This window comes from Muscardinus avellanarius (assembly GCF_963383645.1).
Source record: "Muscardinus avellanarius genome assembly, chromosome: 16".
Lineage (NCBI taxonomy): Eukaryota > Metazoa > Chordata > Mammalia > Rodentia > Gliridae > Muscardinus > Muscardinus avellanarius.
This window is the reverse complement of record NC_137802.1, coordinates 60,700,067-60,713,350: the sequence shown is the minus strand read 5'-3', so window position 1 is coordinate 60,713,350 and position 13,284 is coordinate 60,700,067. Positions and strand designations below refer to the sequence as shown.

General features: G+C 46.9%; 1 protein-coding gene across 1 annotated transcript in view; it reads left to right on the top strand.

The window, feature by feature from the left end:
- The window catches only part of PRKCA (protein kinase C alpha), a gene marked incomplete at both ends in the record, with an annotated part of 433,234 nt that overhangs the window by 395,062 nt on the left and 24,888 nt on the right, over window positions 1–13,284 (top strand). The window contains one exon of the mRNA XM_080714110.1: window positions 12,477–12,557. Coding sequence (XP_080570236.1) covers window positions 12,477–12,557 — 81 coding nt within the window. The remainder of the gene's footprint in view (window positions 1–12,476; window positions 12,558–13,284) is intronic.

Below are 13,284 nucleotides of genomic sequence, written 5' to 3'. Positions count from 1 at the left end.
GAGGCGGAGACAGGAGGATCTCAGCGAGACCCTATTTCAAAAAGAAAAGATAAAAAGGGCTGGGGGTGTAGCTCAGAGGTAGAATGCCCCTGGGTTTAGTCCCCAACTAAACAAAAGCCAGCGTGCTTTCAGCTGTAGAGCATCTCTTCTTGGTATCTCCCAGGAAAAGATGAACCTTCATCCCTATGAACAGCAGCCAGGGGCCGAGTCACAATCAGAGACACAGTCAGTGGCTTGGAATGTGTTCTAGCCTCAAGAGTGAACCAGAAACATGCGCGCCCTCACCCAGCTTGCGGTATCTCTGGGTCCACACATTAGCACATCCATGGAGTGCCCACCATGCTGCCCAGGCCTGGGGAGGCTTGGCTAGGAAGGGGAACCCATAGGATATCTACTAGAAGGGTCTGGGGGTGTCAGAGGGGATGACCACAGCCCAGGAGGGACATGGACAAGCCAGTGTTCCTCTTGGAAATAACAGGTGGCACCGCCAACATGGGGACCATCTATGGGTATAGTTGTCCTGTGGCCCACTGCCTGGGAGCAGATCCCTGTGAGGTTTGGGGGTTGGACGAGGAGGACCTGTCCCTGGGGCACAGCTTCTGCCTTCCATCCCAGGGCAGTGCCAGCTCAGGAGGTCTGTGGCAGCAGATAGACAGGCGCACCTTTATGCAAAACTCACCTCAATAATTGTTGCAAGTGGCCCTAAATATAATAAAGAAATGTTTACCCTGAGATTTAGCCAGTGCACCCTCAAGTATACCCTCTCTTGTGGTGGCCAGTGGGGGGACACAGGTTAGGGGTGGGTTGGGGGAGACCAAGGTATGTGCAGAAGGACTGGAAGCTGTACCCTTGTGTTCTAAGGAAGGCAAATGTCGGTGAACTCGGAGGCAGCCTCGTCCTGGGAGATCAAGGAGGGGAAGAGGGACCAGTGATCCCCAAGAGCAGTGTGGGTAGCAGGGACAGCATGGAACTGCTGGAACCTCTCTGAGGGAACCTCTAGGAAACAGAAGGAGAAAATGCAGGCTGAAGGAACCAGCATTTTAAATTGGGGGCGGGGGTACTGAGAAAATAACTCCTGCCGTATACACAGCCAGGCAGTCAGGCAGTAAATTAGCGCTTGCCACAGTGAGAGGGGGGAGATGAGATGCGGAGAGAGAAAACCAATCAACTCCAGCGCAGCTCCTCCGACATCGCCGCCTGGACCGCAGGTCCCCACGCCCACCCCGGGAGAGGAGAAAAGCAAGCGCTCGATTAAAGAAAGAGAATGATAAACCCAGCGCGCCTTTCTTTCTATCAAAGGCCAATTTCTCTCTCTGTGGGGTCATGGCCCAGTGACTCCGGCATAGCAAGAGAAAAATTGAAGAAGTTGCTTTCGTTTGAAGAAATACTTAAAGAACCAAAGCCAGGCTTTCCTTTGGGGTCCTCCTTAAATTGGGTATTTCTCCTCGGATCTTTTCCAGGAATAATGTAGGTTATATAATATCATGGATTTTTCTCATCTGCCTGTGGCTCTTAAACTGGCCCCTAATTTTCCTGGCTCCAGAGCAGGATCCTCTCTACCCTGTTCTCCACAGCACCAGGCGCCTGCCCTGTTGTGATCCAGGGGATCACTGTTCAAGCTTCCTCTCCCATAATCTCCTTCCAGATGACCTCCAGTGACCCCCAAAAAGAACCAGGTCCTGGTGGCTTCACTATCCCTCACTAAATTCCTAGTCCGTCCCAGACCAGGGCTAAATACCTTATCTACTTTATTTTGTTCAACACTTAATCCAGTTTGGTTTTCCAGATATTTTCCAGAAGACACAAAGAGATTCATTACTGTTTTCCAAGGTTGCCGTTCAAGGCCGACCTGGGCTTTGAACCCAGGGCTGTTGCCCCAGAAAGAAGGAACCTGCAGGTTCCAGCTCAGATGCCAGCCAACGCGCGCCTCTCCCAACACCAGCAGGGAGGCTGTCCATGCAAGCAAGACTGTGGCTTGTTTTTAGCGCCCTGATGATGCCCTAATAAATTTTTTCTCCTAGTATTCTGCAGCCTGCATTCATTGACCCTTCATTTAGAGATTTGTTTTAATCCTGTGGGAAAAATTGAGCTGGGTGTCTCAAGAGAGAGATGGCTGACATTTATCTACCTCCTGGCCTGGGCCACACACTTATACCTGTTAGCCCACTTCATTCTTACAGTGGCCCTTAGAGGCAGGCTGTCTTATCTCTGTTTTACATACAAGGGAAAGGGAACCTGGAAAGGGGGGGCGACCTGCCCAAAGTTCATAGGCAGCAGGTGGCAGGGCCAGGCCTGCTCCGCCAGCCTCGGGTGTGGGCCTGGTGTCCTCAAGCCACGGGCGGCCAGTTGTCCCCTTTTAACAAGCACACATACAAAGACCCAGCTCCTGGCTCTGAAAAGTCCTTATAATAGTCGATAAAGATCATATAGGCACCAAATGTATTCCTAACTCTCAGTTCATTCTTTAATGCACAAGTGTCTCCTGGTCCTGATGTAAAGTCAATACTCGAGCCATCCTCTGGGTTGAGCAGGAGAGGCCCGAGGCAGGTCCGGAGCTGAGACCTGCCAGCATTTCCCTGGCACCGGCCATCCCCAGAGAGGAGACGAGAGGGTAAGGGCCACTAGTGCTGAGTTGGAGAATCCCTTGGAGAGAGGCTAGAAGCCTGGGGCAGTACACTTGATTCCAGACCATTTCCCCTCTGTCTTGGCTCCTGTTGCTCTCTTAATATTGCCCCTGAGGGGAAGACTTTCTGTTGACTTTTTCTTCGTCACATAAACTCTAGCTATAGCTCTGCTCCTTTAAGGACTTGGAGCGACATCTGTTACACGGATATAATCATCATCTCTTCCTCAAAGTTCGGCTTTAGACATTAGGTGACTTCTGCTCGCCCAGAGCTCGGCCTGCCTCAGGATGGTCGCTCTGTGACTCCTTGTCTGTTACTTGACAGTCGTTCCATGACCTGGTGCTGCATAACCATCCCAGACTTGTGACTTAAGATCACGCCATGTTAACGCTGCTTCTGTGAGTCAGGGCTCAGTAGGCATGGCCCCGGGCTGCTGTGAGGGCGTCGGGCCCAGGGATCTATTGATGCCAGAAATCCAAATTGGACCCGAGACCCAAGATGGACCCAAAACCCAAGATGGACCCGAGACCCAAGATGGACCCGAGACCCAAGATGGACCCGAGACCCAAAATGGACCCAAGACCCAAGATGCCCTCTGGCTGTGGCTGCTGCCCAGGCCCTGGGTCCCCCTCTGCATAGGCTTTTTTTCCATGCAGCCATTGACCACTCACTTATCCTGAGCTGCTTGGCATGATGGCCGGCTTGTAAGAGGCCCAGAACAGAAGCCACGGGGCTCCTTAAGGCCACAACCAGAACTTAACTGTGTCGCCTCTGCTTCATTCTAAAGGTCAGAGGCGACGGGGTTTGCCAGCATGTGGTTTAGAGAGCAGGGGTTGGCAAACTTTCTCTGCGAAGGGCTAGGCAGAAAACATTTTAGGCTTTTCTTGAAGTTTAGATTTTGCCAAGTAGCAAAATGGAGTAACCGTATTTGCCAAAAGGCTGGTATGGTCTTTTTTTTTTTTTTTTTTTTTTCATTTTGTATTGAGAAACATGAAAACCAGGCTTTGCTCACAGGGCCATACAGAAACAGGGCGCAGGCTGGATATGGCCTGCTGCCTGGAGTTAGCTCACCCCCACCGAGCTGCTCTCGTTGGGACCTCCCCAGCCTGGGCTCTACTTGTAGGGCTGGGGTCTGCGGGCTGAGGGGCATGCCTGCTCTCTCTGAGTCTGCCCTATATTCCTTCTGTACAATGAGGTGGCAGCCTGAGAATTCCCTTCCAGGCCCAAAGCCGGCATCATCCCACGACCCATCCTTCCCAGGGGCACAACCCTGCTGGCGTGGGCACTGCTGTGCCCAAGTGAGGGGTCAGTGGGTGGCAGTCTGCAGGGATCAGTGGGCTGGAGTGTGGGCATGCAGGCCAGCTGCACAGGACTCCTCATGGGTATGGTGCAGAGGGGACTCAGAAGAGAAGGTGTGGCCCAGGTCTCCACATGCTGGAGCGGGTCTCAGGAGTCTAGGAATTCTAAAATCAAAGTTGGCCATCTGGGTCCTCAGGACCGAATCGTGTCTCCAGGGTGACCACCATCCCTCACTCCAAGGCAGCCGAGCGCATCACAGACAAAACGCATGTAATCATCAAGGCCGGGCTTTGAGAAAGACACTCTGACCAGCCCCATCTTACAGATGCCTCTAAGTTCTGGAACAGCAGAGCTAGAGCCACTGTTTATCATACGGCAACAAAAATGGAAGACATGGGGCCTTTGAAGAGGTGGTTAAGGTACAATGAGATCATAATGGTGTCCTTAGACAAAGAGGAGGAGACCTCAGAGTGTGTAGCAGAGGAAAGGCCGCCTGGGGACCCAGCAATAAACTGGAAAAAGGGGAGGGGGGGTGAGAGTCAATAAATTTCTGTTGCCTACACCATCCCCTTGGGTATTTATATTTAGACATAATGGTATGTGGGCCTCAATTACTCTTGTCTCAGCCCAATCCCCAACCAAATAAAAGTGGCACATAAGCTGGGTGTGGTGGCGCACGCTTGTAATCCCCGCGCTTGGGAGGCGGAGACAGGAGGATCACACTGGTTCGAAGCCAGCCTTGCTGGCTTAAGAGACCCTGTTTCCAAATAAAAAAATATAAAATAGGTCTGGGAGTGTAGCCCAGAGCTAGAAGGGTTTCCAGGAACCCCCCCCCAAAAGTGGCACATAAAACAAGATGTATTTTATATATTTGTTATCAACGTCATTTTTATTGTTACCAAGCAGAACAAGAAATAAAAGGAAATAAAGGTCTCAGGGCTTAAGGGCAGCATCTCAGCTGCCCTTGGCTCATCCCCAGCCCCTGTTCAGAGGGTGAGGGTTAGAGGAGAGGTGACCTGTATAAAACTGACCAATTCCTTAAAAGACGAAATCCAACAAAATATACAAGAAAATGATAAGCAGTTGGCCTTTTAAAAAAAATTGAACCAATAATTAACACCTTTCCAAGGCAGAAAGCGCTAGGCTGAGATGGATTCACTGGTGAATCCTACCAAGTAGTAAACAAAGAAATTAAACCCGTCGTCTACAGTCTCTTTCAGAAGATCAAAGCAGATGAAATACCAACTCATCCTAAGAAGCCAGCATTACCCTAAGAGCGAAACCAGACTAAGACATTACAAAAAAGGAAGGAAGGACGGACGGACAGATGGACAGACCAGCTGAGACAGGAGGATCACAGTTCACAGACAACCTCAGCTACTTAGTGAGGCCCTTTGCAACTCAGTGAGACCCTGTTTCAGAATAAAGAATAACACATAGGGCAGGAGGTGTAGCTCAGAGGTCGAATGCCCCTGGGTTCCATCCCCAGACCCGCACCCACACACACAAATTAAATAGAGGGAATATTCTCTTGTTTCCCTGAGAGAATGACATGAACCTGATTTATGCATAAAGGCCATGGTTTTGTAAGGGTGGCTTGAAAGAGTCTCCCGTGGCTAGCACGTTTATTTAAGAGTGGGCTTTGGGGTTTGGTGCGTAGTATCACATGAAGACAAAGAGTGCAGTCCAGTTCAGGTGCCGTGAGGGCAGGCCCCCAGGGCCCACGGTCATCACCCCTTAAGGTATCACAGGGTCCTTCAAGATGAAGTCTTAGCAGCCAGCGTTCTGCGTGAGGTAGGCACTCTGGCTGTCTGGATCCTGCTGAGCATCTGTGCCCCTTTTTGGCAAGAGTCATCTTCACTGGGCCAGCTCCCACCATCGCTGTCCAAGGAACCACACTGGGTCAAGACATTCAGTGTAGAAAAATGGTCACAGGTGTGGACACCAGAGCCATCTGGACAACCCGGGTTCAGATCCCAGCCCCGTCACTTGCTCGCCGTGTGGTCTAGAGCAAGCTGCCCCACCTCTCTCCACCTTTTCCTCATCTTAGGAATATGCACCTATAAAGAGTTAAATGAATCGGCAGAGGTGAACGCATGCCTGTGACAATGACACGGGTCTCAGTGGGCATTACTGTTGCCTCTGTTGTTATTGCACAGAAAACCCTCCCTCCAGCCCTGGCAGAGAGGGGAAGGCTGGGTGGCCTTGCAGTGTCTGTGGCCCTTGGTCTAGTAAGAGATGAGAAGCTGCCCTCTGGTCCCCTTCATGCCCTGGTCTTATGCCCAGGCTGAAAGAAAGCTCATCTGTGGCTCGTTTTTACAAGACAGGCAACCATTTGTAACATCCTGACATTCCCCCCAAGCAGTTGGCCCATGTAAGTATAATAATAATGATCACGATGACAAATAGCAGTAGAGAGAATGGCAGTGGCCCCGTTGGGGTCTGGTTTCCAAGCCAAAGTTCAGCCTCCCATGTGCTGCGGGAAAACCTGCCAACTCCGCTCCTCCTGGCCAAGTCTGCCCCTCTTTTTGTGAGTTGCTCCGTTTTGGAAAGCCAAATTGCCATGGTAGCCCCTAGCCTGGGGCTTCAGGATGTCATGCGGCCGGCCCCGGCTTGGCTCTGAGCCCCCACTGGCCCGCAAGCACCAGAGGCACCTGCGCCCATCCCCATTGGGAAGAGACCCAGCAGAGGCTCACCATCTGCTCTGGGGATCTCTGAACCCTGTCCTCAGCCCAGAGCTGGCGGCTCCTCAGGCCAGTGTAGACCAAGAACCGGAGTGAGTTATAGGAGCTGGTGGAACTCTAGAGGGTCTAGACCAGCACCCCCCAATAAAAATTAAATCCAAGGCCAAACTGCATTTAGCAGCCGTATTTTTTTTTTTTTTTTAATGGTACTGGCGTTCCTGGAAGCCCTTCTACCTCCGGGCTACACTCCCAGACCTAATTTATACTTTTTTTTTTAAACAGGGTCTCTTAAGCCAGCATGGTGGCTGGCTTCGAACCTGCGTGATCCTCCTGTCTCCGCCTCCCAAGCGTGGGGATTATAAACGTGCACCACCACGGCCGGCTCAAGCAGCTGTATTTTTTTAAAAGTTGGAAAAAGAACAGATGAAATTAATTTTACTTAACTCAATATACCAGCAATACAAATTATTAATTAAAATAAATTGATTTTAATTAATTAAAATATTAATTGAAATTATATTGTGCATTCTTTAAACAAAGTCTTCAAACTCTGACAAAAGTTGGGCAGCCCCTTAATCCTCTGAATCAGTCTTTTTTAAAAATGACATTTACCTACTTAACTCAGTGCAGAGTTCCCACTCAAGTTTAAGGGAGGGGGCTTAAAATTCGATCAACACTAGAGTTGTTTAGTTACGTGTGCACAGCACTGTGCAGTTTTCAAGCAGAGTCCATTTGCATTCACTCATTTAATTACCCGTCCTTCCCCAGTCCTTCTGGACAGGCAGGATTTGCCATGGCTGGAGTGCTCCCGTTCTCAGGAGCCCTTTTATGTTTCCAGTTGAGTTAGCACACTGCGAGTGCACACAACTCCTGCCATTTAGTTAAAGGGAATCACGGATGCTCCTACCGAAACAGATGAGATGTTAAGACAAGACGCTGGTCCAGGCATATGTGATATGTGAGTGCACCTGCTCATTCGTTCATTTCTCCATTCATCTATGCACTATTCATGAAATAAGTCACTTTTAAATATATACTATGACACTGTCTCTCCATATGTCATAATGTTTTAAAAGTAGAAGTTTGGAGTAAGAAAGCCTCCATTTAGACACTTACTAACTTTAAAGTTTTCTGGACATTTTTATCAAGGTAATCGGGAAAATGTGTCATCATTCTGTATTTACATGGTATAGCCCTGCTTTATTTTCCGCTCTCTGACATAAAACAGAAACCAATGGCCCCACGATTGCAGTTGGCGCCAGGCTAGACCAGCCAGCTGTCCACCTGTCTTATACAAAGATTTGATGTTAGTTTTTTAATTAATACCTTCTTTCTGATTCAGTTAGAAGGGGTGTTTCAGTGTTTCCAACGCCACAATAAAGACCTCTGGTGAGTAGATGGCCAATTGGATGCAGGTTCCGACTCTCCTTGCTTGTTTGGGCCTCCTGCTGCCACTCATCAGAACGTGGGTTCTGGTCCGTGCTCAGCAGTTCTAATGAACCGTATAGACCAGCTGAAGCACACAGATTCCAAAGCAGAATGGACTCAGAACTCTAGCTCGGCCACTCGGTACCTGGGCCTACCGTGAACAGCTCGCCTGATCTTTCTTAGCCTTAGCTTTTCATCTGTAAGATAAGGGTATAGTATCCAACCACCTTATTGGAGGGTTATTGGAGAATCAAAGGAGGCAATGTCTGTTAAGCATCCCTTCCGTGTCTGGTACATGGTAAATATCATGATGTTGTCCGGAACCACGTTTATGTCCAGGCATTGGCTGGATGCTAAGGCTACAGGGATGAACACAGATCCTGCCTCCTGAGAACTTTCATCTACCAGGGTGGAGTCTGTCAACAAATAACTATGCATTTGTTTCCAATTCTGAGGCATACTATAAGGTGCAGACACAATCTGTGGGGAGGTAAGCAGGCAAGAGCCTCATCTCCGGACTCCAGATGAGCTTCCATGGTCCCAGGCAGCTCCGTGGGTGTGCGGTCACCTGAGCTGACCACTTGCGATGGGATGAAATTGATTTTTCAAACAAGCTCAAATGAGTTATTCCTAAAGTTATTCTAGAATAAAAGGTTAGCATTTGGGTGGAGATTTTAATTGTGTCAGATGCCAAAATAATTTTTAAGTTGAATAAAGTACTACATGTAAAAAAAAAAAATGTTCCTGTAAAACAAAAAGAAGAAATTACATGAAATATTTCTACCATCTGGGTAAAGGAATTTGTAAGTATGACTTCAAAGGCTGAATGCATACTAGGGAAGCTTGTATTTCTGAACATCAAAAGTTTGTTATCAACAAAACACAAGTAAATGATGAGTTGGGAAAATTATTTGTAAAAATTTACAGCAAAGGGTTGATATCCTCAAGATATGGAGAGTTCTCCTTAATCAGTAAGAAAAGCAACTGTCTATGTGATCTCTGAGCGGGGGTAGGGACCTTGTCTGCCCTTTCTACATTGTATCTGGAGTACCTCAGATAGTCTTCAAAAGAAAGAATGAATGAATGAAGCAATCAGTCAGAAAATTGGGCAGAGTACATAGACAGTGAACTGAAAAAGAAACACAGGTGGCTAATTTCCATGTGAAAATGTGAACAAAATGCCAATAAAAAGGAGCATTGAAATAGCGCTTTGATCAGCAGATTGGCCTGATTCGGAAACAGTGACAATACCAAGTGCTGGTGAGGACCCCAGGACACAGGCGCCTTCTCTGCTAGCGGGAGTGTGCATGTTCTACCACGCTGGAGTTAGCTGGCAGTGTGTCCTAAGTGTTTTGAGTCAAAAACAGTTATTTTGACCCAAAATTCTACTTACAGAAATTGATCCTGCAGAAATAAGCAAAGATTTTGCAAAGATACTCATCTTTATTATTAATAAACTGACGATAGAAAAATGGTATAATCCCATTTTTAATGTGTATGCGTGGTAGTGATGCACGCCTATAATCTCAGTACTTGGAAGGCTGAGACAGGAGGATCACGGGTTCAAGGCCAGCCTCGGCAACGTAGCAAAACTCTCAGTAACCGGGCAAGATCTTGCTTCAAAACAAAAAGTAGAAGGGACTGAGGGCTCAGAAATAGAATGCCTCTGGGTACAATCCTCAGTACCATAAAAAAAAAATGTATGTGTATATACACTGCACCTAGAGAAACATTGCAAAGGTTTTATATAACAGTGATTTATTAATATTTTGGGGTAAGTAAGACTATAAGCAATTTCACTTTTCTATTTGTTTAGCTTTTTTTCTAATTCTTCTTTAATAAATACTCATGGCTTGGAGAATTTAAAAATAAAAGTAAAATTGATTTTTAAAAGAATCATTTTGATCTAGTACAAAACTGGCTTTCAGTGGAGATATAAATCCAGTCCAGCCAGGCGTGATGGCACATGCTTGTAATCCCAGCATTTGGGAGGCTGAGACAGGAGGCTCACGGTTCGTGGACAGCCTCAGCTACTTAGTGAGGTCCTTTGCAACTCAGTGAGGCCCTGTTTCAAAATAAAGACTAAAAAATTGGCCTCGAAAGTAAAATGCCCCTGGGTTCCAGCCCCAGTACTGCAAAAAAAAAATAAAAATAAAAATAAAAAAATAAATCCAATCCAACTATTTGGAGAGGATAGTTTGGCAAAGGGTATAAAAATATGCAAGTCCTTTGATTCAATAGTTTCCTGTCTGGAAGCAAACTGAAATGACATATATTAATTACCTTCAAGTAATAATCAGAAACTCTAATTGATGAATCGTGTGTGTGTTTACTTTCTAAGTTTTCAAAACAAAAAGCATGCAAACGCCGGGCATGGTGGCGCACGCTTGTAATCCCAGCGCTTGAGAGGCTGAGACAGGAGGATCGCGCAGGTTCAAAGCCAGCCTCGCTATTTAGTGAGGCTCTCAGCAACTTAGACCCTGTTTCCAAATAAAATATAAAATAGGTCTAGGATTATAGCTCGGAGGTAGAAAGCCTCTGGGTTCCACCCCCAGTACCACACACAAAACAATTTTTTCAGAAAATAACAAATGTAGTAAAATAAATTAAGGATTTCTTATAGATTCCTGTAGTTATCATTTCCTTGCCAAGAAACAAGCTACAAAGCTGTTGAATCCAAACATATATCCCCATTGGTGCCCACACTTAAGCAGACCACGTGGTGCTTGTATGACTCATTCTACATGGGAAAATATTGGTAATGCATTAAATAAATGGGGTGGGCAGAACATAGAAACTTTTCTAATGTCCCAGGACATTTCATTAGACATCCTGGGCCATTGAAGAAATATCCTAGAACATTTCAAAGTCAAAGTCACATATAAAATAGCAGAATGGTTTGTGCTGAGTATCCGTTAATATGTCTCCACCTGGAACCCTGGGGCGTGATCCATGGGTCTGGGAACTGTGTGCTTCAGATACACAGCCTACCTGAGAAATAGTGAAGCCAGTGTTTTTGTTTTGTTTTGTTTTATCAGTACTGGGGGTTGCACCCAGGGGCATCCTGCCTCTGAGCTACACCCCCAGCCCTGTTCATTTTTCATTTTGACACAGGGTCTCACTAAGTTGCTCAGGTCTCACTAAGTTATTGAGGCTGGCCTTGAACCTGTGATCTTCCTGTCTCAGCCTCCTAGTACCGGCATTACAGGTGTGAGCCACCAGGCCTGGCTGAAGCCAAGGTTTTAATAAATCATGCCACACTTAGAGATTCAAATCAGCATTATTCCCCTCCACACAGGAGCTTAGTTAATCTGCTGATTCTGAGAGCCAGGAAATTAGAAGGAGCAAAAGGGGGTCCCTGTGGATGCACAGCCCAGCGTCAACAGCTCAATCCAACTATTCTCCCCCTACCTCTATTTCTTTTCTTGAAGCATTTCTTAAAGTTTTTAGATGTCACATCATTTCACCTATGAATACACTCATCTCTAACTGAAAAAGACACATTTTAACTATTCATCATACGGATTTAATCTTGACAAAATTAACAAGGGTCCCTTAACATATCCCCTAGCATACAGACTATATCCTAATTTTTTCCCAATTGTCTCAAGATTTCTCTTTTATTTTATTTTATTTTATTTTATTGCAATTGGTCGGTTTGAATCAAACAAGGTCAAAACATTGCATTTTATGCATATTTTAAAATGTTCTAAAGTATGAATCATTCAACAGTTGAATGTATGTCATTATACCTCTATGTGCAACACAAGAAACTATAATTTTTATGATAGTCATTCCCATCCTCCTCCTCCTCCTTCATCCTCAATCATCATCGACGTCACTGTTAGAAAAACTCAATTACAGCCAGGTATGGTGGTACCCGCCTATAATTGCAGTCCCGGAGAGGCCGAGACAGGAGGATCACAGGTTCAAGGCCAGCCTCAGCAACTTAGCAAGACCTTCAGCAACTTAGCAAGACCCTGTTCCAAGTAAAAAAGGCCTGGGGTGTATTTCAGAGGTAGGACACCCCTGGGTTCAATCCCCAGTACCAAAAAAAAAAAAAACTCTCAGTTACAGAGTTTGATCATGTTACATATCAAATCCTAGTTCTAAACAATATCTTTGTTTTCCAAAGACAAAATCCCTTCCAACATGCAGATATCTTTCATCAATGAGGCTAATTAACTATACTGGAGACAGTGGTATAGAATGTGCAGGTGATTCGGAGGAAGAGCACAGACACAGAATGTGCAGTGAATCATGGCTTAGAGCTCTCTGTGTTCATCGTTGGAAGGACCCTCTTCCCTCTGTATGGAAATCAGTGCAGGCCTTATCGCCACTTCGTTTGCATGGACCGGATGTGTCTGCTTCCCTGCTTGACTTGCTTGTTCCCAGGAGGCTGATTTCCCGCTAACCATGGCTGTTCCGTTTGTTCTTGTAGATCATCGCTTACCAGCCTTACGGGAAGTCGGTGGACTGGTGGGCCTATGGCGTCCTGTTATACGAAATGCTCGCCGGGCAGGTAACGCTGCGCACCGTTTTGTGTTTGTGTATTGCTGTACCGTGTGAGCGCTTCAGCAGAGCGGTAGCAGGAACCTGGCAGTGTAGTGTAGTAAGGTTGGTCTAACTTCCCCGGCCCAGGGGACAGAGAGCACAGTCCTCCTTGAGAGTGGGCGACATTGAGCGTGCGTGGCAGCTGTCTTCTGTCTTCTGGACATAAACACTCCAGGTGGAAAGCCAGAGCCCGAGTGTAGACAGCGTAACTTTGACATTATTCCCAAAGCAGCCGGCACACTGATGACAGCAGTGTGAGTTCCAGCATCTCAAAATGTGTTGGCCAGGCATGGTGGTGCACACCCATAAACCCAGGTACTCGGGAGGCTGAGACAGGAGTATTACAGGTTCAAGGCCAGCCTCAGCAACATAGCAAGACTCTGAGCGACCTAGTAAGACCCTGTTTCAAAACAAAAAAAAGTATATATATGCACACACACACACATACACATACATACATGGTCTCGGAGGTAGAATGCCTCCAGGTTCAATTTCCAGTAATACCCCCCCAAAACTGGGGGTTGGATTATAGTTCTCTGCAAGTTTGTCTGCAAAGAGTGCTCAGCTGTGGCCTGTGTGGATCATTGGCTATCATTTCAAGAAGGAGACTGTTAACCTGGAGGAGGCATCTCCCCATCTCCTTCTCTCTCACCCCTGGTGATTCACTACCATTTTCACAGAAGCCCAGCGAGGCT